The sequence below is a fragment of the Somniosus microcephalus genome, chromosome 9 (assembly GCF_052327205.1).
Source record: "Somniosus microcephalus isolate GS21.2 chromosome 9, FLI_Smic_1.0, whole genome shotgun sequence".
In the NCBI taxonomy this organism is placed as follows: Eukaryota; Metazoa; Chordata; class Chondrichthyes; order Squaliformes; family Somniosidae; genus Somniosus; species Somniosus microcephalus.
The window spans coordinates 181,194,428-181,213,470 of NC_140995.1; the positions used below are offsets into that span (position 1 = coordinate 181,194,428).

At 47.5% G+C, this 19,043-nt stretch overlaps 1 protein-coding gene across 1 annotated transcript in view; it reads right to left on the minus strand.

Moving 5' to 3' along the window:
* The window catches only part of LOC147112893 (uncharacterized), an 88,997-nt gene that overhangs the window by 49,549 nt on the left and 20,405 nt on the right, over positions 1-19,043 (minus strand). The window contains exons 2-3 of the mRNA XM_085997659.1: positions 13,079-13,173; positions 6,128-6,235 (exon numbers count right to left, since the gene is read on the minus strand). Of these exons, the coding sequence (XP_085853785.1) occupies positions 6,128-6,235; positions 13,079-13,173 (203 nt within the window). The remainder of the gene's footprint in view (positions 1-6,127; positions 6,236-13,078; positions 13,174-19,043) is intronic.

A 19,043-nucleotide genomic window follows, 5' to 3' on the forward strand; every position in this document is an offset into this window, starting at 1 on the left:
GCCACTTGAACTTCTGCCTTGGGTTTAAAACAGAAGCTGCTGTCACTAACTGGACACCAGCTATGCTGTCCATGCTGGTAGTGGGACGCGCCGGTGGTGACACAATATGTCCCACCTCCTATATATGCTACCTGCGGGGGAACATGGCCTTGTGCCATTGCCTCCATGGTACAATTTATAGGTTTCGCGCCAGCAGTTCTGAACCCACACTGCGGTTTTGAATAGGCATTCAAGTGCTGGGGACACAGGATTATGTGTGCTCCCCGGCTCCGGCACCCTGAGAGGTCAGTACCTGTCATAGCGTGCTCCCACTTAGTGACGTAAGGCGGGACCGCTGTGAAACGAATGTGTGCACCCCCTTGAATGACTCCAATGTTCTCCACCCTGTATATCGGTGCGGGTCGGGCTGTCCTACCCATGACCGGCATCCTAACTACTACTCCCATGATTATGTGGTTGGACCGCCCACAATCCATGCGGACTGGGTAGGCCTCGGAGGCTAGCCGGAGTTGCATGGGCTTAATGCATTCTCAAATGGGTGGAGGGCTGTGAGGTGCTTGTTGCTAATCCAGGACGGGACCAAACCCTGTTTTAAATCCTCCAGATTACTGCGGCCCTCGCCCAGTAACCACGCCCCGTATAACACGCACACCTCATTCTGCGCAGCCTGGTCAGAAGCATTTCTGTCCTCCCTTATGAGAGCATTTACCGTCTTTGCGTGCTTTTCCAATTCCGCTATGATTTCTTTTAAATGGACCGTTATGGCTTGGTCCTCATGCAACTTCGAGCCCACTACCTTGTTCTCATCCAGTAATATTTTCGTTAACTGTGTTTTTAAACTGTTTATCTGGGTCTGTAGCTCTATGTCATCTAAACTGTTGATGACAGAGGACCCAGTATTAAATGCATTAAAAACATCATTCCATACTCCCCTTCTTTGCCTCCCTGCATTACCCAAAAACTCTCGGTGTGTGGTGTACAGTTCGGTTTTGTCCACGTGGGCGAAATCGAATTCGTAAAACTTCTTGAACGTGTCCTTTAATAGGGCCTGGTATAGCTGCTCTGTTTCTTTGGGACACCACTCCAGTAAATGTACCTCGGTGAGATTTAAAATCACGGGGGCTACCGCGTAGTGTACCCCCTGGTACAGCATCTGATCGGTGGGGACCATTACCAACACATTCCCATGTCCCTTGGTGGTGGTGGGGCAACCTTCCCTGGGAGGCAAAGAAGGGGAGTATGGAATGATGTTTTTAATGCATTTAATACTGGGTCCTCTGTCATCAACAGTTTAGATGACATAGAGCTACAGACCCAGATAAACAGTTTAAAAACACAGTTAACGAAAATATTACTGGATGAGAACAAGGTAGTGGGCTCGAAGTTGCATGAGGACCAAGCCATAACGGTCCATTTAAAAGAAATCATAGCGGAATTGGAAAAGCACGCAAAGATGGTAAATGCTCTCATAAGGGAGGACAGAAATGCTTCTGACCAGGCTGCGCAGAATGAGGTGTGCGTGTGTTATACGGGGCGTGGTTACTGGGCGAGGGCCGCAGTAATCTGGAGGATTTAAAACAGGGTTTGGTCCCGTCCTGGATTAGCAACAAGCACCTCACAGCCCTCCACCCGTTTGAGAATGCATTAAGCCCATGCAACTCCGGCTAGCCTCCGAGGCCTACCCAGTCCGCATGGATTGTGGGCGGTCCAACCACATAATCATGGGAGTAGTAGTTAGGATGCCGGTCATGGGTAGGACAGCCCGACCCGCACCGATATACAGGGTGGAGAACATTGGAGTCATTCAAGGGGGTGCACACATTCGTTTCACAGCGGTCCCGCCTTACGTCATTAAGTGGGAGCACGCTATGACAGGTACTGACCTCTCAGGGTGCCGGAGCCGGGGAGCACACATAATCCTGTGTCCCCAGCACTTGAATGCCTATTCAAAACCGCAGTGTGGGTTCAGAACTGCTGGCGCGAAACCTATAAATTGTACCATGGAGGCAATGGCACAAGGCCATGTTCCCCCGCAGGTAGCATATATAGGAGGTGGGACATATTGTGTCACCACCGGCGCGTCCCACTACCAGCATGGACAGCATAGCTGGTGTCCGGTTAGTGACAGCAGTTTCTGTTTTAAACCCAAGGCAGAAGTTCAAGTGGCCCAGGAGCGAATTGTCCCCATTCCTGAACCCTCCACTGTTCACCTCACTGTGAAGGAGAATTTTACGGATTTGCAAAAGTACGTAGCCCACTTTGGCTACGAAATTCCCCCTCCCCCTGAACACCTTACCAAAATACTCAAAGCCATCATAGTTTCGCAGAAACATTTTTACACTCTAGAGCAGAAAACAGTAGAGATAGGGACTAAGATATTGGATATTGTGATTCCACCCTGGTGGGACATTTTCAATAACATAGAGGTCCCTTCGTGGATCAGACTGGCTTCCCACATTCTCGTGGTTTGCCAGTTAGGGATAGTGTTGTATCTAGTTTGCATTCAATGTAAGGGAAAAGGTCAGTTGTTAGAATTCCGTAACCAGAAGATCTGGAAGGAACATTATGTAAAGGTGCAGGGAGATACGCCTGTTTAAGTCTTTTTCCTTGTATTTTAATTAAAGGTGTTTTTTTTGTGTTTTGTTATTTTTAATAAAGGTTTTTCTGGTTTTTTTTTGCGACGCGTTTAATAAAGATGTATGTGTACCAAGTGGTGCAGGGGTGTTGGACCCCCTCCATGCTTGGATGTGTGTAAAGTCTGTAATTTGCTCTCTGTATGCTGATGTACACTACATTTTCGCGGAATGGGAAGTGCATGTGTCGTGGGTATATTAGATAGATAATTACAGGGGAAGGTTGACTATGGAGGGTCAGAAAATTTTTGCTCACCTTGTGAAAGTATGATACTTCAAGCAAGTTTTAGTATCACAGGGGGGAGTGTAAGATTTGCAAAATTTCTACATTTCCCCAAGGTTATTATTAATAAAAGGGACCCTGCATGGACATTTTAATGAAAAGGGGTACCCAAGATGGCGTCCGCACCTCGTGGCCAAAAGCCTGCAAGATTTAAAAGGATTGGACTCTGTGGCACAAGCAGCTCTTTGGGAAATCGAAACCCAGGCTGCAGTTTCTGTGAAGAGAGACTTTTGTGTTTTGAAAGCAGACAGGACTTTGAATTATGCATTAAGTCAAATCGGAGACAGATCAAAACCAGTGAGGCCTATACTTAAGGCCATCAAGTTGTTTGCATAAATAATTGGAAACAGCTTAGGGAAGCCATCGAAGCTGGGCAGGCCGATTAAGATGTATTAATAACAAAAGCGAATCAGGAATCGGGCCAGTAGGTACAATTACCGGCCATCTAAAAACAGTTAGTTTAAATTGCTACAATTATTTAAACTAGCCCGCCAAGATTGGGACAAAGAACTAACCTGATTTGGCGCGCAGATAAGGGCCATCCGAAGGAGTATAATTGTAGGCCCACTGGCAACCTTCTCTCTCTGCTCTGCTCTCTGCCCTTGCTCCCGGCTCCTGCTCCGGCCCCTCACCCTCGTGGCTACTGCTCTTCCCCCATCCCGCGCTTACCGCCTGGCCATTGCCCGTGCCTTCCCATTCCATCAGGGACGCCCGGCATTGCACCAGGCGGACACGGACAAACCAGGCCAGACGAGGCAGGATCCAACGAGGCGAGGTGGTGAGGAAGACGAATGGAAAGACGATTGCCGAAAAGCTTCGAATAATCGGGCCTTCAATCCAGCTGACCTGTGACTATCTTCATGCAAACTCCAACTGCCGGCCGAGGAAGAGGAACCATCATCTCTGCGAGGTAAAGTACCCAAGCAGAGACTTTAACTTTGGGGTACTTGTACCTGGACAACGCCCTTGCAGCGCCCAGAGACCACGTGACGACGGCAGGCTCCAGAGAGCACAAAGAGCGAACCCCAAGCCCCATCGCTGTTTTGAATTCAGCAGATCTTTTGATTGGTGAGCTTGAATTTTGGCCCCTCATAGCTTAATCTAGTTAGGTATAGGGGGTAGGATAAGGATAAGGGGATTGTTAAGATAGTCGTTTTCCCTTGATGTGCCGTGTGTTCCCCATTCCCTGTATAAGTATAGTTATTTTGTATTTGCCTGTAAATTTTATACTAGTAACTTTTCATAAGATTGTGTTAGTTTCTATTGCAATAAAATCTTGAGTTTTGCTTACATCCAAACCACCTGTCTACTCGAGTCTTTTCTGTATCGCCGCCTGTACCTAAGTCCGGTGTCTAGAACCCAGGGGCGTGGGAGCGATTCGAACCGCTCACAAACAGTCAGGGGCATAGCTGACTGGGCGCACGCGCCACACCCGCCACCCCCTACAATTTGTAGCAGACAAGGCCCTAGCCAACCATGACTTTATTGTGGCTGATACTTGGTTTAAAAATGAGGGTACCTTGCCCCTTACTGAAGTTCCCTGCCTGTTTACATTTTGCACCACCTGCCCTGCTCAAATCACCGTGGTGGTGGTGTGCCCCTTATCACCAAATCGCACCTTTTCTTCTCTCTACTCATTTGGAACCTTCTCCTTCTTTAAGCCCCTCACCATATTTCACCTCTATTACCCTTCCTTTAAAATTGTCGTCTACTATCCCTCAAACCCCACATGAGTTTCTCCCAGAGATATCCTTCCTCCTTTCCTCCCTTATGCTTTGCACTGAAGATTTCCTCATCATTGGTGATTTCAATCCAGGCTACCCTTGCCCTCTCGTTTCTGAATTCGCTGCCCTAATCTCCTCCCTAAAACTTTTGCTCCATATAAACTCTCATACCCACATTCACAGCCATTTCCTCAACCTCACCATTTCCCGTGACCTCTCTACTCTCGTGGTCTCAATCACTAATGAGGCCATCTCCAACCACTTCCATAAATCCCTCATCACCCACATCAGCCCTATCCTCTTTCAACTCCACTTCATTCTGTATCCACCCCAGAAAAAACTGTACTTTCAAACTCCCAACTGTCTAGCCTTTAGCCCTCCATTTGCCAGATACCTGTGCAGCAACATTCCCACTAAGCTGCGTGGTGTTGTCTGCCGGTCCTGCATAGCCTGGGACCGGCTTTTCCAATGTTAAGTTTCGCGTGAGTGGGCTGTGCAGCCCCTTAAAAGGGCTGTGCACCCAAAAAAATTAGGGGGAACATTGCTCTGCAGCTGTTGATTTTGATTTAGTGAACCACATTGTCATCTCCACATTTAATGCTCTAATCCCCAACAAAACCTTCAATGTCTTCCATCCATGTTGTTCCCGCTGCCATGGCCACCATCTTTGCTCCCTCCAGTCCAAGGGGTCCAAACTTGAGAATACTAGCACAGAATTGACTTAGCCATCCAAAGCCATATCTGGCTGGACCACATCAAGCTCTATTGGCCCTCAATTGCATCTGCCTAAAGCATCCAGTAGTCTAGGGTCAGCCTGGAGGGCAAAAATAGCCGCAAGCTCCTTTTCTATATCACCAACCACCTCATTAAATCCCTCTCTCTCTCTGCCCCTTCCACCCTCACCTCTAACCATGGCTCTTTAAACTTCAGCTTATCTAAAACTCTACTGCCCAATTCCTGTCCCACTTGCCCAACGCTCCTACCCTCATTGGCCTACATTGGCTCTCATTCCCCTAATGCCTCAAATTTAAAGTTCTCATCATTGTTTTTACATTTCTCTATGACCCCAACCCTCTCTATCTCTGTAATCTTCTCCAGCACTAAAACTGTTCCCTCTCCCAAACTGTCTGTTCCTCTGAGTCCGACCTTTTGTACATATTCGTCTCCCTTCACCCCTCCATTGGTAGCCGGGCCTTTAATCACCTGGACCCTGCACTCTGGAATTCCCTCCCAATGTTCCCTTTAATCTGTTTTGGGTGCGCGATCCATTCAAATTCCTGCGCATGCGCGTTTTTTTCTATTTAAAAGCCGGTGTGCCGGCTGCGCGGGAACTCCAGACAGCTGCACAGCCACGCAGCTTAACGGGAACATTGCCTAACACCCTCCGCTTCTCCACCTCCTTCTCTTCCTAACATCTCCTATGGTCGGCCTTGGCTCATCTCTTGAGTCAGTTGTTGTTGTAGCAAATGGCTGAAGCATGTACTTACCTTTATTTCGTCCTTATGTAACTTCTTTAGTATCTCTATCTCTTTTTTCTTTTCCTGTTCAGCCTCAAGCAGGGCTTTTTTCACTGCTTCCTCTTTCTCTTTCGTGGCCTGGACAAGTATTACACAAAAAAGAGTCATAGGTGTTAATTACGCTGCTCATTTCCTATGAGAACTCCTTTTCATTAGTTTTGAATCATTGGGAGTAGAGAGGTTTGGCAATCACTGATATGCCTATCAATTAGTCCAATAAAAGGCGACGAGTTAAGAACGTAACTGAAGGTTTTTATTGGCTAAATAACAGAGCCCACCCTCGTGGGTGATCCGATCCAACAGGGAGGAATACTAGCCAGTCAGCTACCTTTATACCTGGGCAGGTAATGGGCGGAGTCGGAGGTGGTCAGCCCAGGTATAACAGTGCGACAAGAGGCGACCTCGTGTAGTGATGTGACAGTGAGAACAGTGAGAACAATATACAGTGATAACTATAACAGTGGTTTACCACATTCACCCCTTGTTTAGATTAGAGTCCGGCGGGGTGAAGTGTATTACCAGCTCTGGTATGTCAGTCTGTCCGGAGGCTTCGTTAGCCTCTCCGATCGTCGCAGCGGCGGTGTTACATTATCCGGTGTTAAAGCTGGTGTCTGCGTAGTCGGCAAAGGCTCGTGGGGTTCCGGCATGCCGTCTACCTCGGCTGGACTCGGGGGGTTGGGAGGGGGGGGTGAGGGTGCGAGGTCTCGTAAGGAGACAGTGTCCTCCCGTCCGTCTGGGTAAGCCACATAGGCGTACTGGGGGTTGGCGTGCAGGAGGTTCACCTTCTCGACCAGGGGGTCCGTTTTATGGGCCCTCACGTGCTTTCGCAGCAAGACGGGTCCCGGAGAGGTCAGCCAGGTTGGTAGGGTGGTTCCCGTAGTCGACTTCCTGGGGAAGACAAACATTCGGGCATGGGGGGTGGTGTTAATGGCAGTGCAAAGTAGTGACCGGATGGAGTGCAGCGCAATCGGGAGGACCTCTTGCCAGCGGGAGGTTGGGAGGCCCTTAGACTTTAAGGCTAAGAGGGTGGCCTTCCATACCGTCGCGTTCTCTCTTTCCACCTGGCCGTTCCCTCGGGGGTTGTAGCTGGTGGTCCTGCTTGCTGCAATACCCCTCTCCAATAGGAACTGACGGAGTTCCTCGCTCATGAAGGAGGCGCCCCGGTCACTATGTATATAGTTCGGGAACCCGAACAAGGCGAAGAGTTTGTTCAGGCATTTAATGACCGTGTTACTGGTCATGTCTGGGCAGGGGAAGGCAAAGGGGAAACGGGAGTACTCATCAACGATGTTGAGGAAGTACACATTACGGTCGGATGACGGTAGGGGCCCCTTGAAGTCGATGCTCAGACGCTCGAAGGGGCGGGTGGCCTTGATCAGGCTTGCTCTGTCCGGCTTATAGAAGTGCGGTTTGCACTCAGCACAGATCTGGCAGTTCCTGGTCATGGTCCTGACCTCCTCGATGGAGTATGGCAGGTTGCGGGCCTTAATGAAATGGTAGAGTCTGGTGACTCCGGGGTGGCAGAGGTCATTGTGGAGGGTCTGAAGTCTATCACTTTGCGCGCTGGCGCATGTAATGCGTGAAAGAGCATCAGGGGGGTCGTTCAGTTTACCGGGCCGGTACAAGATCTCATAATCATAGGTGGAAAGCTCGATTCTCCACCTCAAGATTTTGTCGTTCTTGATCTTGCCCCTCAGCTTGTTATTAAACATGAAGGCAACCGAGCGTTGGTCGGTGAGGAGGGTAAATCGTTTGCCTGCCAAGTAGTGCCTCCAGCGCCGTACTGCCTCCACAATTGCCTGGGCTTCCTTCTCGACCGACGAGTGTCGGGTCTCGGGGCCCTGTAGGGTCCTTGAGAAGAAGGCTACCGGCCTACCCTCCTGGTTAAGGGTAGCGGCTAGGGCGAAGTCGGATGCATCGCTCTCCACTTGGAAGGGGATTGACTCATCCACTGCGTGCATTGTGGCCTTGGCTATGTCTCCCTTAATGAGGGAGAAGGCCGCGCACGCCTCTTCCGTGAGGGGGAAGGATGTGGTTTTCAGGAGGGGTCTGGCTTTGTCCGCATAATTGGGTACCCATTGGGCATAGTAGGCGAAAAGCCCCAGGGTTCTCCTAAGTGCTTTTGGACAGTGGGGGAGGGGTAGCTCCATGAGGGGGCGCATTCTTTCGGGGTCGGGGCCGATGACTCCGTTCTCTACTACACAGCCAAGGATGGCAAGGCGCGCTGTGTTAAACACGCATTTCTCCTTATTGTAGGTGAGGTTCAGCCGTTGGGCCGTACGGAGGAATTTCTCCAGATTCACGTCGTGGTCCTGCCGGTCGCGGCCGCAGATGGTGACGTTATCTAGGTAGGGGAATGTGGCCTGCAGTCCGTTCTGGTCAACCATCCGGTCCATCTCCCTTTGGAAGACCGAGACCCCGTTGGTGACACCGAAGGGGACCCTAAGGAAGTGGTATAGGCGCCCATTCGCCTCGAAGGCGGTGTACTGGCGGTCCTCGGGGTGGATAGGGAGTTGGTGGTAGGCCGACTTAAGGTCGATGGTCGAGAATACGCGGTATTGTGCAATCTGATTGACCATGTCAGATATGCGGGGAAGGGGGTATGCGTCCAGCTGGGTGTATCTGTTTATGGTCTGGCTGTAGTCGATGACCAGGCGATTTTTATCGCCGGTCTTAACGACCACGACCTGGGCACGCCAGGGGCTGTTGCTCCCCTCGATGATGCCCTCCTTCAGGAGACGCTGCACCTCAGAGCTAATGAAAGCTCTGTCCCCAGCGCTGTACCGCCTGCTCTTGGTAGCGACGGGTTTGCAGTCGGGGGTGAGGTTAGCGAACAGGGAAGGTGGCGGCACCTTGAGGGTGGATAGGCTGCAGGTGTTACGCGGTGGGCGGTTTAACCTTCGCTGGTTGTCGACTGTGAGTGGGGGGAGGGGTCCACCGTATGCTAGGGTTACACTTTGGAGGTGGGATTGGAAGTCCAGCCCTAGTAGGACGGCAGCGCAGAGCTGGGGGAGGACGAGGAGTTTAAAGTTTTTATACTCTGTACCCTTAACCGACAAGGTCACAGCACAGTAGCCGCTAATGTCCGTGGCGTGGGACCTCGATGCCATCGAGATTCGGTTGCGCGTTGGCAGGACAGGGAGGGAGTAGTGGCTCACCGTGTCTGGGTGGATGAAGCTCTCCGTGCTTCCGCTGTCGAACAGGCAGGTCGTGGCGTGGCCGTTTACTTTGATGTCCATCATCGACTTGGACAGGTGGTGTGGGCGGGCTTGATCCAGAGTGACGGAGGCTAGCGTGTAGGTAAGCGAGTCGTTGTCGTCTGCGGGCGAGGCGGTCGTCGGGTCCGGGGGCCCGGTGGCAGTCGGGCGTGGTGTGTAAAATGGCGTCTCCCACGAGGTAGGACAAAATGGCGGAGAAGATGGCTGCCCCCATAACTCACATGAGGCACTATTGGGGTCGGTTGCCTTGATCAAAGATGGCCGCCCCCATGACTCACGTGTGGGGATACTGGCCTCAGTTGCCGTGAAAGAAGATGGCCGCCCCCACAGTTCGCATGAGGCACTGCTGGCCTCTGAAGATCCGCTCCTGCAGGCCTTAGAGAAGTGGCCTTTCTTCCTGCAGGTTGTGCAGGTAGAGTTCCTGGCTGGGCAGCGCGACCTCGGGTGCTTCTCCTGGCCGCAAAAGAAGCAGCCGGCGGCCCGATCGCGGGTGCCCGATGTCGGAGCCGGTACCGGGGGTGGCGGGCCCGGTCGGGTCCGGGACGCCGACGCTGAGGTAGGTCCCGGGGGCGGCGCTGCGAAGGGTATTGCGGTAGGGGTCGGGCCCGAGTCCCAGGGTCGCGAGCAGTACCTGGAAAACGCCTCCTGGTCCTGATGGGCCACCTCCAGGGAGAGAGCGAGGGCTTCAGCTTTGTCCAGGTCGAGGTCTTTAGCTTCAAGCAGTCTTTGCCGTGAGTAGTCGGACCGTAGGCCTTTCACAAAGGCATCGCGGATATTATCTTCCGTATTTTCAACAGCCGTCACCGCTTTAAAGTCACAGTTCCTGCCGAGTGCTCTTAGCGCCCGTAAAAATTCAGCTACAGACTCTCCTGGCTGTTGCGGGCGGGATCTTAGGAGGTGCCTGGTGTACATGTAATTTACCGGGCTGCGGTACTGCTGTTTCAGTAGGTTGATAGCGGCCTCGTACGTAGTCGTGTCCTGTATGAGTGCGTATACTCTCGGGCTCGCTTGGGCGTTCAGAAGTCTTCGTTTGGATCTCTGCGGGGCGCCGGATTCTTCCAGGTAGGATTCGAAGCAGTCCAGCCAGTGTTTGAAGTTGAGGGCTGCGTTTGGTGCCTGTGGGTTTAGATCCAGGTATGGTGGTTTCAAGGCTTGCAGCCAAGCCGGCTGGTGTGGCCCGTTGTCTGGAGGCTGCTGTTGCTGTGCTGCTGGGTGAGCTCCTTGCTGTTGCTGTTCATTATCAGACATCTTTAAAATTTAGTCAATAAAATTGATATGCCTATCAATTAGTCCAATAAAAGGCGACGAGTTAAGAACGTAACTGAAGGTTTTTATTGGCTAAATAACAGAGCCCACCCTCGTGGGTGATCCGATCCAACAGGGAGGAATACTAGCCAGTCAGCTACCTTTATACCTGGGCAGGTAATGGGCGGAGTCGGAGGTGGTCAGCCCAGGTATAACAGTGCGACAAGAGGCGACCTCGTGTAGTGATGTGACAGTGAGAACAGTGAGAACAATATACAGTGATAACTATAACAGTGGTTTACCACAATCACCATTAAGATCAGCAGATAACTGTTCACACTCATCTCTCCTCAGTGGGTAAAATTCATCAGGTCTTAGCCATATTCCTAGACAGAGAGTGAAAGATGGCTTGGCCATAAAGAACGTCGCTTGTCATCCTATTGTTGTGCAATATTGATAACAGCCAGGTTAAGTCTATGGCTCAGATTATTTTACCTTGAGTCCGAAGGGATAAGTGAGCAGCAGTATGGAGAGCTAAATGGTAAAATAAAGATACAATCCACACGTTATTTAACAATACAAAGTGAGAACCGGTCGAAATTCTGATTTATAGGCAAAATCCACCCTTTGCATCCACCAGGAGAATCGCTCTTCCAAAAGAAATCTGTTAATAGGTTTACACATATCTCAACTTTACAGGACTTTAGGGTTAGAAGGGCATTTGTGTTTGTTGCCATTGTAGGTGGGACAGCAGTGACAGTCGGCTCAGAAAACTGGGTGGAGATCGATCCTGCTAAATTTCTTCTTGTTCTGCACCACGCTCAGAGTTCTGGTTGGGACTTAAGGTAGGCCTAAAGGTCTTCCAACAGAAAGTGGCGAGAACTTCAATTTAATATTTAAATCCATTTAATGGATGCATATTAATACATGCACAATTTTCTGCAATTCTCATTTGGAATGCACTGGGTGTTGAGCGTGCCTGTAGAAAATGGGTGAGGGGGCCTCGCACATTCTGGGCTGATAGGAAATCAGGATTTAAAGAGGAGCTTGCTATGCTTTCAGAAGATCTTCAACAAATGGAAATTTTCTTCAGCAATGTGTTGGGTGTTAGTTGCCCCAGCTGCTATGGTGGGATTATGAACTCATGGATCATTACTCTAGGCCTCTGATTACTAGGCCAGTAACACAACATAACATATGCTAGGTCATGGTTCTATTGTCACTAACAGCCCTCTAGTGCTTCATTCTTCATGTGTGAGCCTGCATAATGAATGTAGACAGGCTATTCACCTGTGTGTGTGACCAGCTGAGCCTAATCTTGTCTACCTTAAGTCTGCACATTTTCCAGCAGCTATCACTATACAGCAATCGAGAGAGGGAACTCTGGCTAATTTTCCCCCTCTCTAACTGGGGAAGTAAATTGTAATGTTCGTACTTCAGTGCTCCTACTGAGAACAGCCAACTCGGTAGAGACCAGAGGCAGCACGGTGGCATAGTGATTAGCACTGTTGCCTCACAGCGCCAGGGACCCGGGTTCGAATCCGGCCTCGGGCGACTGTCTGTGTGGAGTTTGCACATTCTCCCCGTGTTTGCGTGGGTTTCCTCCGGGTGCTCCGGTTTCCTCCCACAGTCCAAAGATGTGCGGGTTAGGTTGATTGGCTATCATAAATTGACCCTTAGTGTTAGGGGGATTAAATACGTGGGGTTACGGGGATAGGGTGGGATATGTGTCGGTGCAGGCTCGATGGGCCGAAATGGCCTCTATCTGCACTGTGGCGTCTCTGTGATTCTCTGTGATTCTCTGTTGGATTTGGGACTTTCTTGTTGCGTATGGCTCACTTGCATACCACATGAAGCATTTATTCACTGAGTTATCAGATGAACTCTTAATACTACTTTCCGAAGTGAGTGATTACTTGAGCCATAAAAAAACAGAAAGGTCCCAGGTTCACTCTGTAGAACCATCTCATCAGTCACTGTGACTCCCAGGAGTGCAGAGCATTTGGATCGACTGATTCAACTGCAGACAAGTGGGTCACCAACTGCCTACAAGTTCACCCTGATGATGATAATTGTAATTGTGGACGGCACAAATGGGCAATGGCAATGGTCACAAGAAGTCTGTCCTAACTCCGAAAGAAGGCATTTATCTCAAATTGTAAGTGTTAAATCTCAAATCCTAAATCTGTGCTAAGCTTCATGCTCCAGAATTACCATCTGGTGATTCCTACTGGAAGTATGAGTGTTGGGTGAGGATGGAATTGGGCTCAATTGTGATGCCTCACTTGTTGCCAAGCTGTTCCAGCATGAACAACATCACAGTTGAGCCCAAAACACAAGCTCACACATGAATAATGAGCATTTGGTTAAAGTATCGGAGAGTGACCAGTGCTAATACTTTTCAGGAAAGGAGGTGAGGAGAGAAACTTGGTGATTAGAAAAGATGTAACTTTTATACCCAAAGTAAAATGGCTGCTTTTGCTTCCTCCACATTCTGTTTCCGTTCATTATGAGCCTCTTCTATGTATCGCTGATGAATCTGTGATCCCAGTTCTGTAGTTGCGGAAAAACAATAATTTAATTCATGAATCTATGAAATTATATTAGGTGTGAGCACCAAATGTATTCATGAAACAAAGGTAAACAAGATGTTGTTTGAGCCCAATATTTCTCTGTGGATTAAAGGGCAATAAGGTGCTCGATTGCATTAGCAGGATAGAATACAAAGCAAAGCATAAACACACTGTTGCTGGTCAGAGTCGTATTGCATCTTGTATGGTTCTGGTTACAATATCAAAAAGGGACAGACATGTTGGAGTTCACAATCTTATTTTAAAAATGAATTTAAACATTCAATTGAGGTCATCCAAAACTCGACTGCCCATGTCCTAACTCGCACCAAGTCCCGTTCGCCCATCTCCCCTGTGCTCGCTGGCCTACATTGGCTCCCGGTTAAGCAGTGCCTCGATTTCAAAACTCTCATCCTTGTATTCAAATCCCTCCATGGCCTTGCCCTTTCCTATCTCTGTAATCTCCTTCAGCCTGACAACCCCCCGAGATATCTGCGCTCCTCTAATTCTGCCCTCTTGAGCATCCTTGATTATAATCGCTCAACCTTTGGTGGCCGTGCCTTCTGTTGCCTCGGCCCTAAGCTCTGGAATTCCCTGCCTAAACCTCTCCGCCTCTCTACCTCTCTTTCCTCCTTAAAACCTACCTCTTTGACCAAGTTTTTGGTCACCTGCCCTAATTTATCGTTATTGTGGCTCGGTGTCAAATTTTTTGTCTTAAAATACTCCTGTGCAGCGCCTTGGGATGTTTTACTACGTTAAAGGCGCTATATAGATACAAGTTGTTGTAGAATCATAGAATCATAGAAAGTTACAGCATGGAAGGAGGCCATTTCGGCCCATCGTGTCCGCACCGGTCAACAAAGAGCTATCCAGCCTAATCCCACTTCCCAGCTCTTGGTTTGTAGCCCTGCAGGTTACAGCAGCCCAAGTGCACATCCAAGTACTTTTTAAATGTGGTTAGGGTTCCTGCCTCTACCACCCTTTCAGGCAGTGAGTTCCAGACCCCCACAATCCTCTGGGTGAAGAAATTTCCCCTCAAATCCCCTCTAAACTTCCGACCAATTACTTTAAATCTGTGCCCTCTGGTTTTTGACCCCTCTGCTAAGGGAAATAGGTCCTTTCTATCCACTTTATCTAGGCCCCTCATAATTTTATACACCTCAATAAGGTCTTCCCTCAGCCTCCTCTGTTCCAAGGTAAACAAACACAGCCTATCCAGTCTTTTCTCATAGCTAAGATTCTCTACTCCTGGCAACATCCTTGTAAATCTCCACTGTACCCTCTCTAGTGCAATCACATCTTTCCTGTAATGTGGTGACCAGAACTGCACGCAGTACTCTAGCTGAGGCCTAACTAGTGTTTTATACAGTTGAAGCATAACCCACTGCTCTTGTATTCTATGCCACGGCTAATAAAGGCAAGCATTCCGTATGCCTTCTTAACCACCTTATCTACCTGGCCTGCTACCTTCACAGATCTGTGGACATGCACTCCAATGTCCCTTTGTTCCTCTACGCTACTCAGTGTCCTACCATTTAATGTGTATTCCCTTTCCTTGTTAGCCCTCCCCAAATGCATTACCTCACACTTCTCCGGATTGAATTCCATTTGCCACTGTTCTGCCCACCTGACCAATTTATTGATATCTTCCTGCAGTCTACAACTTCCTTCTTCAGTATCACTCACACAGCCGATTTTAGTATCATCTGCAAACTTCTTAATCATACCCCCTATATTCAAGTCTAGATCATTGATACATACCATAAAAAGCAAGGGACCTGGTACTGAGCCCTGCAGAACCCCACTGGAAACAGCTTTCCAGTCACAAAAACACCCATCAACCATTACCCTCTGCTTCCTTCCTCCGAGCCAGTTTTGAATCCAACTTGATACTTTGCCCTGGATCCCATGGGCTTTTAACTTCATGACCAGTCTGCCATGTGGAACCTTATCAAAATCCTTGCTAAAGTCCATATACACTACATCAAATGTCTCTCCTTGTTACCTCCCCAAAAAATTCAATCAAGTTTGTCAGACACGACCTTCCCTTAACAAATCCGTGCTGACTATCCTTGATTAATCCGTTGTTGTTGTTATTCTAGTTTATAATTCATGTTATTTTTCAGATGCTCTGTCATGCATCATTGTCTTACTCATTGTTATGAAGAAAGATTCAGAAAAATGAAGATTTGTTTCACTGAAACAGAGATGGTTAAGGAGGGGACTCATAGAGATTTTTTAAACATAGAAGATAGGAGCAGGAGTAGGCCATTCGGCCCCTCGAGGCTGCTCCACCATTCAATGCGATCATGGCTGATCATCCAAACTCAGTACCCGGTCCCTGCTTTCTCCCCATACCCCTTGATCCCTTTAGCCTTAAGAAATATATCCAACTCCTTCTTGAATATATTTAATGAATTGGCCTCTTCTGTCTTCTGTGGTAGAGAATTCCACAGGTTCACCACTCTCTGGGTGAAGAAATTCCTCATTTCTGTCCTAAATGGCTTACCCCTTATCCTTAGACTGTGACCCCTGGTTCTGGACTCCCCGACCATCGGGAACATCCTTCCTGCATCTAGTCTGTCCAGTCCTGTCAGAATTTTATAAGTTTCAATGAGATCCCCTCTCATTCTTCTAAACTCCAGCGAGTATAAGCCCAATCGACCCAATCTCTTCTTATACGTCATTCCTGCCATCCCAGGTATCAGCCTGGTGAATCTTTGCTGCACTCCCTCCATGGCAAGAACATCCTTCCTCAGATAAGGCGACCAAAACTGCACACAATGCTCCAGATGTGGTCTCACCAAGGCCCTGTACAACTGCAGCAAGACATCCTTGTTCTGTACTCAAACCCTCTCGCTACGAAGGCCAACATACCATTTGCCTTCTTAACCGCCTGCTGCACCTGCATGCTTACCTTCAGCGACTGGTGCACAAGGACACCCAGGTCTCATTGCACTTCCCCTTCTCCCAATCTATTGCCATTCAGATAATAATCTGCCTTCCTGTTTTTGACACCAAAGTGGATAACCTCGCATTTATCCACGTTATATTGCATCTGCCATGCTTCTGCCCAATCACCCAACCTGCCCAAATCATCCTGGAGTTATGAGATGTATTGAGAGGGTAAATAGTGCAAGAATGTTTTTACTGGTTGGTGAGTCAATAACAGGAGGAGACTGAGGATTATCAGTAGAAGAACGAAGGGGAAAGTCAAAAGTCTATTTCTCTCTCCACGGATGTTGCCTGGCCTGCTGAGTTTTTCCAGCATTTTCTGTTGTTATTTCGGATTTCCAGCATTCCAGCATCCACAGTATTTTGCTATCGTATCGGGAAAGTCAAAAGAATTGTATCTGCACAGAGGGTTATCAAAACATAGAGAGATATAAATTCACCTTGGATTGATGTCAATAGAAAAGGAAATTGGGCAGAGTGTAAAACGAGCTGCCGATTTGCAGTCGCTCGTTTTGCGCCACAGCATAAGGCAAATTTATATCCCAGACTATATTACCACAAGTGAATACTGAGGCAGAGACTAGGACACCCTTTAAAGGGAATTGGACAAGTATTTCAAAAGGAAGGATGTCAAAGGATACAGGGAAAGGGCAGGGTAATCAGTTTAAAGAGATAATAACACAGGCCCAGGCTGAATGACCTCCTTCTGTGTTGTAATATCTCTTATTCTATGAAATATGTGTATTAAGCTACAACTAAAGAGAATGTCAAACGATTAGAGTGAATTTCAAATTTGAAAGTTGCGAGTACCAAAGAAGCACCATAATGCAACTGTTTTTGATATTTTAAAAAACTGTAAATTACACTAGAATTAATATCTCTTCTTTGCCCTTCCCAAAAAGCCTCTCTGTGAGGGTGCCATAGACAAGGCCTGTTAAATCAGTTAAAGTGGTATGATAAAGGGCTGCTTCAGGGGGCATAGTCTAAAAATTAGAGCCAGACCTTTCAGGAGTGAAATTAGGAAACACTTCTACACACAAAGGGTGGTAGAAGTTTGGAACTCTCTTCCGCAAATGGCAGTTGATGCTAGATCAATTGTTAATTTTAAATCAGAGATTGATGGATTTTGCTAACCAAAGGTACTAAGGGATATGGGGCAAAGGCGGGTACATGGAGTTGGGTTACAGATCAGCCATGATCTGATTGAATGGCGGAGCAGGCTCGAGGGGCTAAATGGCCTACTCCTGTACCTATGTTCACTTTTTGAATTTATATGTTATATATAAAGTTGAAAAAAGGGTATTACTGCTAGACCAATAAAATACCACAACAGTAGAATAAAATTCTACAGAAGTTATTCTAAGGCCGTATAAAATCTACTGGTCAAGCACACTTGAGCAATGTGTTCAGTTTTTGGTTGCCACATCATGAAAAAGATGCACTAACATAAGAAAGGAACAGAATCGGTCTACAAGACTGCTTCTAAGGATAAGTTATAAGCAAAAATTAAAGATGTCGAAGATTTTAGAAAAAAGGCAGTTCAAAGAGGACCTTATCAAATCATATACAGTATTAAATGGTATAGATGAAGTAAATCTAGATTATTTCTTCAAAGTTTGTCAAGAAAGTGAGGCCAGATGACATAAATGGAAAATTTTGATAATAACTTTAGTACAGATATCTGGAGAAACTGCTCAATCTATGATAAGTGTTTAGAATAATCTACCAAGCAAGGTAACAGAAGTGAAAACATTATTCAAAATACATGCCATGGTGGGAGAGTTTTAGGGGAGGGATGTTTTTTGGTGAGGTGAATGACCTTTTGCCACTTCTGATTGCTTTTATGTTCTTGAAACGGAATATAAATCTAACAAATTACAGCAATGTGCCACTTTCAATGCAGTCAGCATCACTCACTGGCACTTATGACATTCAGTATGCAACATAATGCCTCTTAAATAATCCCATCATTTCCCTTTTAACCTCATTGCAATAGGTATCTCTCTGCTACTAGACAGTGAAATCACTCACATCCATAGAATATATCTAGGAAATCCTACAGTAATAATTAAAATGGGATGAATTCAGATTTGATTCATGTGAAGAAAATTTGGCTGTAGAAAGTTTGAAGAATGTAATGACAAGGAAGGTTTGGAAATAATAAAGGAAAATAGTGTGAAAGTTACTTTCCATTATTTGCCAATTGCTCTTATAGCTGGTGTAGGAAGCCTAAGATACAACACAGTAGCCTATATGTAACAGCAATAAAAACAACAACTTAAAATTGTATAGTGACTTTAAGGCATGAAATATCCCCAGGAACTGCACAAATAGGTTTAAGGAAAACAGACGCTGAGCGTGAAAGTTAGAAGGGGTGACCAAAAGCTTGGCTGAAGAGATGGATGTCGAGGAGGTTGCTAAAGGTGAAGAAGAAAGTGGATAGGTAAAGAGATTTAGAGAGGAAGTTCCAAAGAGTAGGACTGAAGCAGCTAAATGCTCTGGCACAGAAGGTGGAGCAAAGGGAGGGATGCAATAAAGGCCAGAGTCAGAGAAACAGAGCGTTTGGCAGATGATATAGGGCTGGAGGAGATAGGATGTTGAAAAACTATGGACAGGTTTATAGACAAGGACAAATATTTTAAATAAGATGTGTTAGGGGATAAGGAGCCATTGTAGGGCATCAAAGCATGACAGTGATAGGCGAGTGGAATGTTGTGCAGGGCAGTCAGAGCTTTAAATAATTTGAATTTTATGTAGGTTGAAGGACAGGATCTCAACAAGGAGCCACTTATGGAGGTGACGAAGACATGGATAAGTGTTTCCAAGGAGGCGGGGCTGAGATAGGGGGAGTGGTGCACAATTTTGTGGAGCTGAAAGTAAGCAATCTTGGTGATGGAT